This window comes from Oryctolagus cuniculus, chromosome 11 (assembly GCF_051225735.1).
Source record: "Oryctolagus cuniculus isolate XC-2025 breed Fujian yellow rabbit chromosome 11, ASM5122573v1, whole genome shotgun sequence".
Classification (NCBI taxonomy): Eukaryota; Metazoa; Chordata; class Mammalia; order Lagomorpha; family Leporidae; genus Oryctolagus; species Oryctolagus cuniculus.
Genome location: NC_142877.1, coordinates 29046217 through 29062364, shown reverse-complemented (window position 1 = coordinate 29062364; position 16148 = coordinate 29046217). Strand labels below are relative to the sequence as shown.

General features: G+C 56.9%; 2 protein-coding genes and 1 long non-coding RNA gene across 12 annotated transcripts; 2 read left to right on the top strand and 1 right to left on the bottom strand.

Moving 5' to 3' along the window:
* Window positions 1-74: 74 nt before the first annotated feature.
* On the top strand, window positions 75-2993 carry CENPB (centromere protein B). Its single transcript, XM_017341755.4, has one exon. It carries the CDS (start codon window positions 338-340, stop codon window positions 2183-2185), a length of 1848 nt encoding a protein of 615 aa, XP_017197244.3. The 5' UTR covers window positions 75-337; the 3' UTR covers window positions 2186-2993.
* A 2003-nt stretch (window positions 2994-4996) lies between these two features.
* On the bottom strand, window positions 4997-16099 carry LOC138844327 (uncharacterized). Of its 8 annotated transcripts, XR_016216665.1 has the most exons (4): window positions 15859-16061; window positions 14315-14391; window positions 7182-7364; window positions 4997-5749 (listed from the first exon to the last, which is right to left on the bottom strand). It is a non-coding gene; the product is annotated as an uncharacterized LOC138844327 (long non-coding RNA). The 8 variants fall into 8 exon arrangements; XR_016216663.1 differs by lacking the exon at window positions 7182-7364 and having other exon boundaries at window positions 15962-16099; XR_016216666.1 differs by lacking the exon at window positions 7182-7364 and having other exon boundaries at window positions 15878-16090.
* On the top strand, window positions 5684-8578 carry SPEF1 (sperm flagellar and cilia associated 1). Of its 3 annotated transcripts, XM_017341754.4 has the most exons (8): window positions 5684-5816; window positions 6468-6579; window positions 6934-7090; window positions 7256-7295; window positions 7433-7493; window positions 7606-7729; window positions 7814-7917; window positions 8113-8578. In XM_017341754.4, exons 1-8 carry the CDS (start codon window positions 5708-5710, stop codon window positions 8435-8437), a joined length of 1032 nt encoding a protein of 343 aa, XP_017197243.4. In that variant the 5' UTR covers window positions 5684-5707; the 3' UTR covers window positions 8438-8578. The 3 variants fall into 3 exon arrangements, 2 of the variants coding, with proteins under 2 accessions (XP_017197243.4, XP_002710973.3); XR_016216661.1 differs by lacking the exon at window positions 8113-8578 and having other exon boundaries at window positions 7638-7729; window positions 7814-7835; XM_002710927.6 differs by lacking the exon at window positions 8113-8578 and having other exon boundaries at window positions 7814-7987.
* Window positions 16100-16148: the final 49 nt, after the last annotated feature.

The following is a 16148-nucleotide window of genomic DNA, read 5'->3' as shown; positions in this document are numbered from 1 at the left end:
TCCCCGCGCTTCCCGCGAGATCCCGCTCCGCCCGCTCCGCCCCGCTCGCCGCGCTCGCAGCTCCCCGCGCCGCGGCACTTCCTGCCTCCCGCGCCCGCGCCGCCGCCCGCGCCCGCGCCCGCCGCCTGCCGCCCGCCGCCCGGCGCTGCGCCCGCCGGCGCTCCCCGAGGTGCCCCCGGCCCGGCCGGGTCGCCGCCCCGCCCGCCGCCCCGCGAGCCGCTTTGTCTCGGGCGGGGCGCGCGGGAGAGGCCGCCAGGTGCCCCCCGCCGCGGGCCGGGGCCCCCCGCCCCGGGGCGGCAGCGGCGGTGCCGGGCCCCGGGGCGGGGGGCGCGCCGCGATGGGCCCCAAGCGGCGGCAGCTGACGTTCCGGGAGAAGTCGCGGATCATCCAGGAGGTGGAGGAGAACCCGGACCTGCGCAAGGGCGAGATCGCGCGGCGCTTCAACATCCCGCCGTCCACGCTGAGCACCATCCTGAAGAACAAGCGCGCCATCCTGGCGTCGGAGCGCAAGTACGGGGTGGCCTCCACCTGCCGCAAGACCAACAAGCTGTCCCCTTACGACAAGCTCGAGGGCTTGCTCATCGCCTGGTTCCAGCAGATCCGCGCCGCCGGCCTGCCGGTCAAGGGCATCATCCTCAAGGAGAAAGCGCTTCGGATAGCCGAGGAGCTGGGCATGGACGACTTCACCGCCTCCAACGGCTGGCTGGACCGCTTCCGCCGGCGCCACGGAGTGGTGTCCTGCAGCGGCGTGGCCCGCTCCCGGGGGCGGAACGCGGCCCCCCGGACCCCCGCGGCCCCTGCCAGCCCTGCCGCCGTGCCCTCGGAGGGCGGCGGCGGCGGCGGCGGCACGACGGGCTGGCGCGCTCGCGAGGAGCAGCCGCCGTCGGTGGCCGAGGGCTACGCGTCGCAGGACGTGTTCAGCGCCACCGAAACCAGCCTGTGGTACGACTTTCTGCCCGACCAGGCCTCGGGGCTGTGCGGAGGCGATGGCAGGGCGCGCCAAGCCACCCAGCGCCTGAGCGTCCTGCTGTGCGCCAACGCCGACGGCAGCGAGAAGCTGCCCCCGCTGGTGGCCGGCAAGTCGGCCAAGCCCCGCGCGGGCCAGGCCGGCCTGCCCTGCGACTACACCGCCAACTCGAAGGGTGGTGTCACCACCCAGGCCCTGGCCAAGTACTTGAAGGCCCTGGACACCAGGATGGCTGCAGAGTCCCGCCGGGTTCTGCTGCTGGCCGGCCGTCTGGCCGCGCCGTCCCTGGACACCTCGGGCCTGCGGCATGTGCAGCTGGCGTTCTTCCCCCCGGGCACCGTGCACCCCCTGGAGCGGGGAGTGGTCCAGCAGGTGAAGGGCCATTACCGCCAGGCCATGCTGCTCAAGGCCATGGCCGCGCTGGAGGGCCAGGATCGCTCGGGCCTGCAGCTGGGCCTCATGGAGGCCCTGCACTTCGTGGCTGCGGCCTGGCAGGCGGTGGAGCCCTCGGACATAGCTGCGTGCTTTCGGGAGGCCGGCTTTGGGGGTGGCCCTAACGCCACCATCACCACTTCTCTCAAGAGTGAGGGGGAGGAAGAGGAGGAGGAGGAGGAAGAAGAAGAGGAGGAGGAGGAAGAAGAAGAAGAAGAGGAGGGCGAAGGGGAGGAGGAGGAGGAGGAAGAGGAAGAAGAAGGGGAGGAGGAGGAGGAAGGAGGGGAAGGAGAGGAGCTGGGAGAGGAAGAGGAGGTGGAGGAGGAGGGGGATGTGGATGACAGTGATGAGGAGGAGGAAGAGGAGGAGGAAGAGGAGAGCTCCTCCGAGGGCTTGGAGGCCGAGGACTGGGCCCAGGGGGTCGTGGGGGCCGGTGGGAGCTACGGGGGCTACGGTGCCCAGGAGGAGGCTCAGTGCCCTACCCTCCACTTCCTGGAAGGCGGGGAGGACTCGGAATCGGACAGTGAGGAGGAGGAGGAAGGTGATGAGGAGGAGGACGATGACGAAGACGACGAAGACGATGAGGAGGATGGTGACGAGGTGCCCGTGCCCAGCTTCGGGGAGGCCATGGCTTACTTTGCCATGGTCAAGAGGTACCTGACCTCCTTCCCCATTGACGACAGGGTGCAGAGCCACATTCTCCACTTAGAACACGATCTGGTCCACGTGACCAGGAAGAACCACGCCAGGCAGGCGGGCGTGCGGGGTCTCGGGCATCAGAGCTGAGCCTCCGATCCTCACTGGCAGCACCAGCCCAGGGCGGAGGACTCCCTGGGCCACCGCCGTGGATGGAGCCAGAGCGGAGAGCCCACATCCTCCAGTGATGTTCCCCTGGCCCTGCGACAGGCCCAGGTGCCCCAGGAGGGTGGGGGGGCCTGGGCTGAGGTCAGCCTCACTGCCTGTCCGTTGCCTCTTTTCTCTGAATCCTCTTCCCTCCCCATTTGCCCCAGGTGGGGTGGGTGGGGAGCGGTCCGGTGCTACCACGCCATGCCATCAGTGGACTAGACCACGGCAGCAGCCAGGGCTGGGCACTGGACGCTCCTGGCCGGAGAGTGCCTCTCCCCTCTGCCGTCCACGCCAGGTCTTCGGTGGGGGGGACCCCAAAGCCATTCTGGGAAGGGCTCCAGGGGGAAGAGTCCAGCCTAGGCCCCTGCCCGGCTGGCAGCCTCCCACCCCCACCCCCCGGGCCACCTCGAGAAGCACAGTCTAACTCGCTGCGGGCTGCTGAGCCTGCCTCTGCCTGCTTTCCAACTCCCTAATCCCTTTCTGTAGCCAGGCCGTGTGACGTTGGCCCTTGGTTTTCTTTCTAGATTGGAGTTTTCCAAGAGGCCCTCCAGGGGAGTGACAGTGGGCACCTCCCTTGCTGGGCAGCTGCAGGCCCCGTGCCTCTCGTCCCTCTCTGGCAGGGCCCTAGCCTGGGCAGAGGGGCCTGGGGCTGGGCCCAGAGTCCAGCCGTCCAGCTGCTCCTTTCCCAGTTTGAATTCAATAAATCCGTCCACTCCCTTTTGTGGGGGGTGAACGTTTTAACAGCCAAGGGTGCATCCTTCATGGTCTGGGCTTGCGTCTGTCTGGGGGACACGTCCTTGCCTGGTTCTCTTTGGTCCTTGATCTGGTGGGATGTGGAAGCAAAGTGTCGAGAGAGGGTGGCCCTGACCAGGGCGAGGGGCACAAGGAGCCCTCAACAGCCACATCTAGACTTTATCAAGGCTTGGGGAGGAAGAGGTTTTCAGTGCACCCACCAGGAGGGTGAGTTTGAGGAAGCCTAGCCTTGCAAGGCTTTGGGGTCAGTTGACTGGGATAGGTGGGAGGGAGGCAACAGTCTGTGAGGCCAGGTCACCCAGTGTGCACCTGGGGACAAGACCCTCCCCCCAGGTCTGGTTAAAGGAGAGTGGGGCCAGGACAGGAAGGAAGAGGGTGTTGGGGCAGGTCCTGTGGTCCAGGTTGCGGTTGGAGGGCACAGGGCGCACCCTTTGGTTTACTTGGTACCTTAAGAGGTACCTTTCAGTGATGCAGCTCCAAGCCTGGTGGCTGCCCTGGGGGACCGTAGCAGGAGGAATATGAATTGCCAGAAACAGTTTGCACCCCGAGAGGCTGAGGATGTCCTCCAGCCCCCCCCACCCCAGTCCAGAGGCAGAGACGGGCCTTTTGCTCCCTTCTTTCAGAGCCCAGCGCCTCCCTCAGCGAGGCCCTCAGGCCCCCACAGTCCCAGCCAAAGGAAGTCCTGAGCAGGGCAGGCAGCTCTGGGCCCCAAACCGGTTTTCCAACCCTGCCAGGGGCTGGCACATCACCTGTGGTTCCCTCCCACCACCCTGCCCCTCCTCTTGCCCCCAAGTTCCTCCTTTCTCCACCCTGGAATGTTGGTGGGGGGGAGGCTGGAGATCCAGGCCATCTTTTGTCCCCTGCCTGCCCTGGGTGTGGTCCCTTCTAGAAAGGCAAGGCCACTCTGCATGACTTCAGGAAAGGGAGGACTTTTCCTCTGGGCCCGTCTGCACCCCTGCAGGCCTCTGGCACTCTGAAACTAAGTGACAACAGAATGCAGTCGGCATTCCCCTGCCATCTCTCCCCGTCCTTAATCCAAGCCTTGGAGGAGGAGACCAGGAAGTCAGAAAGAAGCCCAGAAGCCCAGCCTGCTCCTGGCCCTCTCCCCAGATGCCCCAGGTCAACCCTGGTCCTCAGCTCAAGTACCGAGAAAGCCAATCACTTCCATTTGTCTCCCGCCACCAACATCTCTGCTGGCACTGGGATCGTCTCATTAATGATCCCACCAATCGATGATACAGAAGGCCCTTGCAGTGGTACTAGGCTCTGTGCTAAACACTTGAGATGTTCACCAAGCCCCGACGAGGCAGGTGAAACTGGAAGCCACGCTGGTCCGTGTTGGGAGCAAGCTTTCTCCACAGTCAGTGCCCCTGACTGCTAGGCTGTGCCCCTTCCCTAAGTGGAACTCAGATTCCCAGGCCTCCTGAGGCAGTGCTGTTTTGAAAATGGAACTGGATACTTAAATCAATTTCTAATCCATGGAAGAATGGCTCCTTGGAGGAAGAGGAGGCATGTGGGAAGCTCCACTCTCCACTCTTGCTGCACCTGTACCTCTTACCAACTCCCATCGCCCCAGGCCCCCCACACATACGGGTCTTCTGTAAAGAGAAGCATGCCTCCAGGTGGTCCAGCGCTTTCCCGTTACCTCTGTGGGAGAAGTAGGCGAGAACCATTCTGTTTCACAAACAGGGCTAAGGACTGGGCTCTAGCATTCTCCCTGGGAGTCTGAGTTTCATATTAAATGGCCCTTGGGACACTGCTGGGAGGTGGGAGAGTGACCCCACAAGCACAGAGCTTTGGAAAGGAAGGTCGCAAAAAAGTGGTGTCACACAGCCTGTCACTGTCACGCAGTCCAGATAGGTAGCACATTGTTAGCAATGGGCCCCGAAATAACGTAGAAGGTGCTGCCTTCCTTACTACTGAGGGCTTAAGGGCCCAGAAGGGGTTTCCCAGTCATGAGGATGCTAGTTATGCAATGGTCCTAGGGGTCTGGTTGACTTTTGTTATTATTTTTAAAATTTATTTATTTGAAAGGCAGCATTACAGAGAGGCAGAGGCAGAGAGAGAGGTCTTCCATCCACTGGTTCACTCTCCAGATGACCGCAATGGCTGGACCTGTGAAGTTTGGGATCTGAAGCCAGGAGCCAGGAGCATCTTCTGGGTCTCCCACGCGGGTGCAGGGGCCCAAAGACCTGGGTCTTCTACTGCTTTCCCAGGCCATAGCAGAGAGCTGGGTTGGAAGTGGAGCAGCTGGCATTCGAACCCCAGGCCCATATGGGATGCTGGCACTGCAGGCGGTGGCTTTACCCACTATGCCACAGCGCTGCTCCCTCTTGACATTAGTAGGTCCCAGAATGGGTCAGTGGCTGGTCAGCAGGTGGCGTGGGCGTCCAGGCGATGCCTTCTTGGGGAGGAGGGCAAGCAAGGACACCTAATTGCCTTTTCAAAGCTCGGACCTGGCAGGACGGAGCGGGGGCGGGGAAAAACTACGACTCCCAGAAGGCCCTGCCCCCTACCCCGCCCGACGAGTCGAGAATGGTTGCCATGGTTTCAGAAAACAATATGGCCGCTCCCAGTTGGGACGTGAGTCTCCAGGTTAGAGAGAAACGCTGATCCCGGCGTCCGCAGTAGGGAGACAGGGAGCGCTTGAGGGGTCGTGAGGCTGGGGCTGGACGCTGCACGAACGGCCTGGCCTTGCTGAGGCTTCCAATGGCGAGCAACGTGGACGAGGAGGCGCTGCACCAACTGTACCTGTGGGTAGACAACATCCCTCTGTCCCGACCCAAGCGAAACCTCTCTCGGGACTTCAGTGACGGAGGTATGTGCCCCTGTGAGTGTGTGTGTGTGCGTGTGTGTGTCAGGGATGCGTGCATACTGTCACTTTGTGCGTCTGTGCTGTGGGTTGTGTGTGGGGCTGAGGTCTGTTTATTGGGTCTTCAATTGTGTGTGTGTTTTCTGTTTACACTGTGTGCATGTCTACAAATGTCTACATGTTCCATCTGTATACATATGGATGTGTATGTGTGAGAGAGAGACTCCCTCCGGGGCCCTGGATGACTAAGATGTGTATCTGCTTATGTGTTTGTGCATCTCTGTGTGTGCTCTCTGGTTGCTGTGTATTCTGTCTTGTGAATGTGTTCACATGTGTGTTACTGTTGGAGTCTGTGTGTGTGTGCACCTACATGAATTCCTAGCCTGGGGCCCTGGGTTCCTGAAGGGCTCTTTGGGGTCCTTACTCTTGGCTGGAGGGGCAGAGATGGGGAAGAGGTACAGCTCCTCTGAGATGTGCTGGTCTGACCGCTGATCTCACTTTTTCTGCCTCCCTCCCAATCATCCCTTCCTTCCGCATCTCTGACTCTCCCCTGGTCCCACCACTCTGCCTCCCTGGTCCTTCTACCCCACTCTCCTCTTTGCCCACCCCTTCACCCATCCCCCCTCCTTCTATGTCTGTCCCCACCCCCTGCCCCAGTCCTGGTTGCAGAGGTCATCAAGTTTTACTTCCCCAAGATGGTGGAGATGCACAATTATGTCCCTGCCAACTCTCTCCAGCAGAAGCTCAGCAACTGGGGTCATCTGAACAGGTAGCCGAGCTCTTGGTGCAGGAGGGGGAATGTCCAGCCCCCACTCTGGGTTCCCAGGAAGGGCTGCCCCAACCCCTCCACTTCCTGGAATGCCCAGGCTGGGGCTGTACTGGTGGCAGGGTGGGGAGGGCCAAGACTAAGTAAATCAAGGAATCCTTTCAATGAGAAGGAGACTGGTGCCATGGGAACACCCAAGCAGTGGGGCTCACATGGGGTGCCCTTCTACTCCCCTAGACTTGCTCATTAGAGGTGCGACTGCCGTGCCCCCTCCCTTTGCCATCCTGCACTTCATTGCTGCAGAACCCAGTCTGCCATCCCTGTGTCTGTCCCCCCACCCACCCCCCCGCCCCTCAGGAAGGTGCTGAACAAGCTGAACTTCTCAGTCCCGGAGGACGTGATGCGCAAGATCGCCCAGTGTGCCCCAGGCGTGGTGGAGCTGGTGCTCATCCCACTCAGGCAGCGCCTGGAGGAGCGGCAGAGACGAAGGAAGCAGGGCTCTGGCTCCCTGCAGGTACCACCTGCTGTGCCTTCTCCAGCTGCTGGGGGGGGGCTTCCCAGGCAGCAGAAATACTTGCTTTGGCAATGGGTATGGGGAGGGGTACCTGGTAAAGAGAGCCTGGTTAGGGGACAGCGGAAGGGGCCATGGGGCTCACAGTGGACCCTGGGGTTCTTCCAGGAGCTGGCTCCCCAAGATGGCAGTGGCTACATGGATGTGGGTAAGGTGGCCTTTTCCTGTACTACTCCCAAGAGGAGATTTCCTCCAGGCCTTCCTGTTGCTGGTGGGGCTGTGGGAAGAGGAGGGACAAGCGATTCAGAGTCTGACATACTCACTCTTCCACCTGCCTTATCTCAGGTTTGTCCCAGAAGGCCCAAAGGGAGAGTGTCCCAGACCCTGAAGCAGGAGCACAGCTCAGGTACAGAAGCTGGGAGCTCCTGATCTCAGTACACAGGTCGGGTAGGGGCTGAGTAGGCTGCACCTGGGAGGCACTGGAACCATGAGGGTGGCTAAGGTGCTTCCCACCCCAGGGGGAACCAGCCGCCTGTGCCCCGGCCTCTAGGGCATAGCCACGTGCTGCAGGGCAACCCAAACTTCATCCTCCAAATCGCTGAAAAGGAGCAGGAGTTGTTGGCCTCACAGGAGACCGTGCAGGTGAGTGTACTGGGAAGGCTTGGGGGGACTTGGGGTCCGCAGAGGCAGGGGCCGTAGGGCTTGACCTCTGCCGTGGGGGCCTAGGTCCTGCAGATGAAGGTGAGGCGCTTGGAGCACCTGCTGCAGCTCAAGAATGTGCGCATAGAGGACCTCTCCCGGAGGCTGCAGCAGGCCGAGCGGAAGCAGCGGTGAGCGGCTGCCCCAGTACCCGCCTGAGCCGACGCCAGAGGCACCCACCGAGGGACCGAGGGACCGATGCCTGGGAGGGCGGCGCCAGTGCTTTCCTCCCTTGGGGCGGGGGTGAGCATGGGGCCTGATGGGACCGGGGCCCTTGGAGGGGAGGTCTAGGACTGAGCCGCCTGCTTCCACTCCATCCGGGTCAGGAGAATGGAACGCTTTCCAGAGCCCAGAAGCCACATGCGGAGACCTGGCAAGCTCCCCAAAGCAGTGCCTGGCACCTGGGGCCCCTCCTTGGAGCTTCCGGCACTGGGCCTTGGGGGGTGGGCCCCTGGTTCTATCCACAACCCTAGAACCTGGTCCCCACAGAGCTCTGAGGACAGCAGCCTCTCCATCCAGGATAGCTCTCGCTGCCCTCGGCGATGGGTGAAGCAGCCCCCTGCAGATGACAGGCCCCCTTGCCGCTCCAGGGTGGTCACCTGTGACCCGGCTTGGGGCTGGCGGCCACAGAAGCTGGAGAGGAAGGGGTGAGGAGTGGGATCAGTCCAGAAGAGGGGCAGCTTAAGATGTGTCTGTACCAACGGCCTTCCCTGCCTGGGGGCATGTCCTGTGGGTAGCATCTGGGGGATATGGCACAGGGCTGCCCCCATTAAAGTTGTTGTGCTCGCTTTCTTGGCCTGCTGTCTCTTTGTGCCTGGATCCCTCGGGGTACCCGGTTCCTGCTGCGCTCCTCTTGTCCTCAGGCCCCTTCTCCTCCTCCCTCCTTGATTGAAAGCCTTGTGGGCCTAGACTGAGTCTCTTCCTGTGGGTGGCTGGGCCTTGTGTAGCAACTGATGATGCGCCCCAAACCCACCCTCACGTTGTCCTCCAACCTCGTCTAAAAACTCAACCTCAAACCCAAGGCTTCGTATCCTCTCCAGCAGTGGCTACTCACCCTCAACCTTGCCCTGGAACTGACCCTCCCATTCAGTGCTCCATGTGGCTCCCAACCCTAGCCTGACCCCAGGTTCTATGGAGGGAGACCAGGTTTTCCTCCCAACGCTGACCATGAAACCATGGCCATGGTGCGACCCTGTGTCTGGCTGAACGTTTGTAAATCCTGACCTCCAGCAGTTCCATTCCCGGGCATGCACCCAGCATGTACCTGGGAGCAGCTTTGGCTCTTGTGTTCTGGGAGACACATAGCAGCGTTCACAGAAATAATAGTAGTGAGAGAACCGAAAAGAGCCTGCGTGTGTTATCTCTTTACTGTGTAACACATTACCAGCAGTTTGGTGGCTTAAAACAACATGTGCTTTCATTTTCTGTGGGTCCAGAGTCCACGCACAGCTTAGCTGGGTTTTGTGCCGCAGGGTTTCTTTCTTTCTTCCTTCATTTCTTTCTTTTTTAAAACACTTACTTATTTATTTGAAAGGCAGAAATACAGAGGCAGAGACAGAGAGATCAATGGCCCGCTCCCTAAATGACAGCAACAGCAGGAGCGAAGCCAGGAGCCAGGAGCCTCTTCCAGGTATCCCATGTGGAAGCAGGGACTCAAGGACTCGGGCCATCTGCTGCTGCTTTCCATGGGCAACTCGGAAGAAGCGCCTGGCTCCTGGCTTCGGATTGGTGCAGCTCTGGCTGTTGCAGCCAGTTGGAGAGTGAACCAGCAGATGGAAGACCTCTCTCTTTAGCAGGGAGCTAGATTGGAAGTGGAGCAACTGGGATTTGAACCGGCACCCATATGGGATGCCAGCACTGCAGATGGCAGCTTTACCCACTACACCACAGCGCCGGCCCCCCACAGGATTTCTTACAGGCCTGCAGTCAAGGAACCAGCCAGAACTAGGATCTCGTCTGAAGGCTTAGCTGGGGAAGGCTGCAAGCTACTTGGGTTGTTGACAGATTTCAGTTCCTGTGTGCTGACAGACTGAAGGTCTCTCTGCGGGGCTGGTTGTTGGTCAGTAGCTGCCCTCATTTCCTCGCCCCATGGCCATCTCCAGCCTGGTCGCTTTGTTCATCAAAGCCACCAAAGGTGAGACTCTGCTGCCAAGACGGACGTTACCATCTGATCTTACGTTGGTCACCCACCTGTGCACCAGAAGGTGCACCAGGTTAAGCCAATGCTTAGGACTTTCACAACTCAGAACGTCTGAAATGGAGTCCCGCCTCTGCTTCTGAACCAGCTTCTTGTTAATGTGCACCCTGGGGGGCACCAGATAAAGGCTCAACTACTTGGGTCCCTGCCACCCATGTGGGAGGCCTGGACGGAGTTCCTGGCTCCTGGCTTCAGGCTGATCCAGCCCTGGCTGTTGTGGACATTTGGGAAATGAACCAGTGGATGGAAGAGCCCTCTCTGTCTTTGTGTAGCTCTGCTTTTAAATAAAAATAAACTGTAAAAAGACAAATATTACGCAAAATAAAAAATTAATCAGATGACTCTGCCTCTCAAATAAGTTTTTAAAAGGAGTGGATGGGACCGGTGCTCTGCCATAGTGAGTAAAGCCGCTGCCTACAGTGCTGGCATCCCATATGGGCGCCGGTTCGAGTCCTAGCTGCTCCACTTCCCTTCCAGCTCTCTGCTGTGGTCTAGGAAAGCAGTAGAAGCAGTAAAAGATGTCCCAAGTCCTTGGGTCCCTGCACCTGCATGGGAGACCCAGAAGAAGCGCCTGGCTCCCGGCTTCGGATTGGTGCAGCTCTGGCTGTTGCGGCCACTTGGGGAGTGAGCCAGCAGATGGAAGACCTCTCTCTTTCTCTCTGCCTCTGCCTCTCTGTAACTCTGCCTTTCAAATAAATAAATCTTACAACAACAACAACAACAACAACAAAAGAAAAGAAAAAGGAGTGGGCATTTAGTCTAGTGGTTGGTGCTCACATCCTACATCAGCTACCTGGATTCAATTCCTGGCTCCAGTTCCTGACTCCAGCTTCCTGTTAATGCAAACCCAGGAGTGGCTCAAGTAACTGTTGAGTACCTGCCTCCTGTGTGGGAGAACTGGATTGCATTTCTGGCTTCTGGATTCCGGCTAGTACAGCCCAGCCATTGTGAACATTTGGGAAGTGAGCCAGCCCAAATGGGGGCGTGTTCTCGCTCTCTCTCAAATAAATGCATACTCCAAAGTTTTAAAAACCAGCAGATAAATAAAGGAGATGGCTCTTCCCAAGGAAGGCGGACCAGTCAATGAGAGGTCTGAATAGAACAAGAAGGTTGACCGTCCCCGGACCAGGACAGAATCCCTACGCACCCAGCCTTGGAACTGGGAGTTCTGCTTTCCTCAGCCTTGGGACTTGAATCGAAACCTAGGCCTTCTCAGCTCTCAAGCCTTCCGGAGCTGCACCATCAGCTCTTCTATGGTCTAGGCCTTTAAACTCAGACTGGAACGGGACCACTGGCTCTCCAGGGTCTCTAGTTTGCTGCTTCAGATCCTGGACCTGAAGCTCTCTGGGCCTGCCAACCTTCACAACCGTGTGAGCTGATTCTCTCTCTTTTGTCTCTTTCTCTCTCTGGAGAACGATGACCAATACAAACATCTTCACGTATCAGTACATTGGAGATTTCCTGTCTTCTGGGGTTTTTTTCTTTATTTTATTTGAAAGGCAGAGTGACAGAGAGAGAGAGAAGAGAGAATCTTCAGTCTCCTCGTTCACTCCCCCAAATATCTGCAGCAGCCAGGGCTAGGCCAGGCTGAAGCCAAGAACGAGGAATTGCAGGCAGTCTGGAGCCCAGGTATTTGAGCCATCACCTGCTACCTCCAAGGTGCATAGTAAGAAGGTGGATCTGAAGTGAGGAGTAGCTGGGACTTGAACCAGGCATTCTGGTATGAGATGCAGGTGTCGCAGGCAGCAGCTTCAGCCACCGTGCCACAATGCCTGCCCCTGTCTTCTTTTTTTTTTTTTTTTTTTTGACACATACAATTCTATCATTTATATGAAATGTATTGTCAGTCCTCTATTTATAGATATTTGAATTATTTTTCAATCTTTTGCTATTAATAACAATAAATGACCTCATACATTCATAACATAGTATCACGTACCAGTATATACCTGTATGATAAATTCCCAACTGGGTTGTTAGGGTAAATATACAAGGATACTTCAAAAAGTTTGTGGAAAATGATATTAAAAGATAAATTTATGTTTGTGCAAAAAACCCTGAAATCCGCTCAATTTTTTCATCACACCTATTCCCATGGACTTTGAAGACCTTGCCTGCATTTGTAACCTGGGTGAGGGCATGACTCACAGCAGAGGCCAAAGCCAGGTGCCCTGTTGCCTTGCTTGGATTTGCAGTGTAGTGTGTTGACAAAATCATGGCTAATTTTTGCTGATGAGTATGTGAAGCAACTGGAACTCTCATACTCTGCTCATGGGAGTCTAAATAAGGACAACCATTTTAGAAAACAGTTTGGCAGTTTCTTGTGAAATTAAAAACACACGTATGCTATTGTATAAGCATTCAGCTTGAGAAACAGATGGGATTTGATTTGAACGATTGTGTAAGCTGGTGAAAGTCTTTGTCAGGATACTCTTTTTAAAACTGATGTTGGAGCATAAAGTCCATAGCTCAGGCCATCGGGAAAGGAAGATGGATATAAGTTAGGGGACAGGGGACAAGCTTGGAATCCATGAGCACCAGCTGGAACCTGGCCCAGGTTCATCTGGCCCAGGAGTCAGAGCTTTCGGGAAAAGGCAGAGCAGTTGCAGGCCTGGCTGCTACCCCATGTCAGTGAGGAGAGCCAGCAGGTCAGCAACAATGTTCCTGGGCACCAGAGTTCCTCCTGGAGCTTGCAAATGTCAAATCCAACATTGCCACCGCCTTTCTTCCACCCTCCAAATCACATGCAAAAGTTTCTGCTGTGGCCCACCCTAATTGGAAACATACATGAAAGGGAATTTGGGAAATGTAGTTCACTCTAGCAAAGCTGACACATTACAAAGCCACCACAGCTATGTCCCAGCAATCCCATTGCTAAATATATACTCAAGAGAAATGCAAACATATGTTCACCAAAAGACTTGTGGTAGAATAGAATAGAATAGAATAGAATAAGGGAGGGACACAGAGAGAGAAATGGAGGAGAGAGCATTCCTATGTGATGGCTGACTCCTCAAATGCCCACAACAGCAAGGCCTGTGCCGGGCTGAAGCCAGGAGTTGGGAACTCAATCCAGGTCTCGCCTGCTGCCTCCTGGGATGTGCATTAGCAGGAAGCTGGAATGGAGAAGACGACCCAGGACTGAAACTCAGACACTCTGCTACGAGACAGACACATATGGGCATTCCGACCAGTGACATAACCACCAGACCAAACACCTGTACCAAGAGTAGATATGACTTTTATGTCAGGCTTCTTTGTTGACCAAAGAAGCCAATGTCTATGAGACTCATCCACATTGTCATGTATATTCCATGGGTTGTTCTTTGTCATTGACATATTTTGCTGATGGACATTTGGATTATTTCCAGTTTGGGGCTATTACTAATGGTGCTACCATGAGTTCACAATGTGTATTTTCCATGAACTTTTTAAAGGTCCCTCATCTGTATGGATTTCATAATTTTTTATGCATCATGGTAAACAACTTTTAATTCTATTTTCTGCAAATTTTTTGAAGTGCTCTCATACATGTCTTCTGGTATACAATTAAGAATGGGATTACATTAATATACAATTAAGAATGGGTGATAGCTTTGGTATTTATCAATTTTATCAAATTATTGTGAAGCAGTTTTCCAGAGATTATGGTTGTTTAATTTTTAATAAAAGGAATAGAGTCCAGAGGGCCAGTGCTGAGGCCTAGCGGGTAAAGCCACAGCCTGCAGTGCTGGCATTCCATATGGGCGCTGGGTCAAGTCCCGGCTGCTCTACTTCCCATCCAGCTGCTATGGCCTGGGAAAGCAGTAGAAGATGACCCAAGTCCTTGGGCTCCTGCACCTATGTGGGAGACCCAGAAGAAGCTCGTGGCTCCTGGCTTCAGATCAGTTCAGCCCCAGCCATTGCAGCCATTTGGGGAGTGAACCAGTAGATGGAAGACCTCTTTCTCTCTCTGCTTCTCCTTCTCCGTGTAATCCTGACTTTCAAATAAATAAATACATTTTTAAAAAATAAAAAGAGTTCAGAATTCTCTGAGCACATGTAAAACACTCACTCTGGTTCTTATCTGTTCTAACCTGGAGTTACTCTTAACTCTCTCCTGTAGTGCTCCCATCTCCAAGGAGCCTGGTAGGGGCCTGTAGCTTCCCTTAGCAGAGCTATCCAGCTCTGCGAAGGCCCTTGCCCAGGAGGCTCCTGGGCCTGGACATCACTCTGAAGTTGGCACGCTGGGCAGCAATGGTGTAGCTGTGCTACATGTACCCTGACTTCCTTCTGGCATGAAGAGTCTTCTTTTCTCCTAGAGAATTCCAGAACCATCCGCGCGACCTTACCTGGGAGTGAGTGGTATCCCCGGGCGCGGGCAGCTGTGTACTACAGTTCCTCCCAGGGCTGGGCATGTGAGGAGCGTCTGCAAGGGACAGAGGACCACGGTTCTTTTTCTGTTTTGCTGCCCTTCCATGCTAAACTGTGAGTGCTTTCCACTTCACAGAGCCTAGCACAGTGAGGTGCCCATCACATACATTCAGCAAATATTCCTGAAAACACGTAATAACTAGCAGATAGCCCCCGGCAGTGGACAGTCAGCAGCCAGTCTGTGGTCTGAGGCAGCCCACGCCAGTGAGGGCTTTGAGAAGTTAGCTGGAAAGACTTTATGTAAAGACAAGCCTTCATCTGGTTGAGGGCAGGGTGAATTTGGGCTATGACAGGAAAGTGGGAAGGACATCCCAGGTCAGAAGGTGGAATCAGGGACTGGAAGGGATTCACAAAATCAAATGCCTGTACAGCCATAGAAGGTAAAATAAATGCGGGAAACTGGGGTTGCTGGGGACCATGGGAAATCCGTGTGTTCCTGAAGGGGGAGCTACCACTGAGTACCAGTCTGGTGCCAGACTGGATGCAAGCCCACATTGTTAGCTCTGTGGTATTTCAGAAGGAGCTGGAAATCAGATTCCTTTGTGAAGAAAGAGAAGAAGGGGAGGCAAGGAGGCAAAAATTAGTCTAAAAAGCTCCATGTGGGCTAAGAAAAAAACACATCTGCAGGTTACTTTCTGCCAGCTTAAACCTTGAAGAAAAGAACAGATATGGGAGGACATGGGGGTGGTGGACACCCGGGTGCACGGAACCGTGGCAGTGGGCAGGAGTGGGTGGGCTGGGATCAGAATGCACTCTCCATATCCGAGCTGGAGGGCAGCGTCTTTTCAGACACCAGAGAGCGCAAGAATCCCCCAAAACGCGGCTAAAGTTTCTGAAGCCGCGCAGGAGACACTTGGGAGCAGAAAGATTAATTTGCCAATAGTGTGCAGACTGGACACCAAAAGACAGGTTGGGGCCCAACGGGGAACAAGGACGGCGGGAGCCTTGATGTTTCCTCAAGGGCAGCGACCCCCGCCCAGCAGAAAGGAAACTGGTCCTCAGCGGCCCAGGCCTCCTACCAGCTGCTTCGCAAGGGAGGAGGAGCTGCCGGCGAACCGGGCGTGGCACTGCTCACCGACCCGCAGGCGGAGCCCCGGCAAGACCCTCCGCAGCCCCGAGGCCGCGCCTTTCGCTCCCCTCCCAGCGGTGTGGAGGCGCCCACAGCCCACCCCGCGGTGCTGAGCGAGGCGCATCCCGCTGCCATGACGACCGCTTCCATGGAGACCGGGAGCAGAGGCTGCGGTCCCCGGGGGCGCCGGCACGGGCTCTCCCAGCCCCCATGCCGCGCGCCGTCTTTGTTCTGATGCCTATCTGGCGGGGCCGGGCTCCCGGGACGCGTCTCGTAGGGTGGAGGGGGCAGCCAAGCGGGAAGGAAGGAGGGTTCCTTAGCTACTGGGCAGTAGGAGCGGGGCCCATGCCAACTGAAGACGGCTCGGGCAGGAAGCCTAGAGACAAAGGCCACCTTGAGGCGCTCCACCGACCCCTCCGCCCGGAGCAGCGAAGCTCCAGCGAGCGCTCTCTCAAGTTGGGGCCAACGTCCCGGTAGAAGGCGAGGCGGGGCCCACCGGAGGCGCGCCTCCTTCCCTTGCCGGCCTCTGTCCCAACCAGGCCCCGGCTGCAGCTGGAGGGCAACCTTCATCGCGAGAATTCGCCGGGCCCCAGGTCGGCGCGGGCTCTCAGGGCGCAGCCGCGGCGCCCCCTGCACGTGACGCAGGGGAATCGTCGCCCGTTGGCGGTTCTCCGGAGCCCGCT

What these genes read in the sequence shown, in the direction of transcription:
- CENPB (XM_017341755.4), top strand. Translation starts at nt 338, where the DNA reads ATGGGCCCCAAGCGGCGGCAGCTGACGTTCCGGGAGAAGTCGCGGATC.
- SPEF1 (XM_017341754.4), top strand. Translation starts at nt 5,708, where the DNA reads ATGGCGAGCAACGTGGACGAGGAGGCGCTGCACCAACTGTACCTGTGG. An exon ending in AACTGGGGTCATCTGAACAG is followed by an intron (nt 6,580 to 6,933) that starts GTAGCCGAGCTC and finishes CCCGCCCCTCAG; the next exon opens with GAAGGTGCTGAACAAGCTGA. An exon ending in CAGTGGCTACATGGATGTGG is followed by an intron (nt 7,296 to 7,432) that starts GTAAGGTGGCCT and finishes GCCTTATCTCAG; the next exon opens with GTTTGTCCCAGAAGGCCCAA.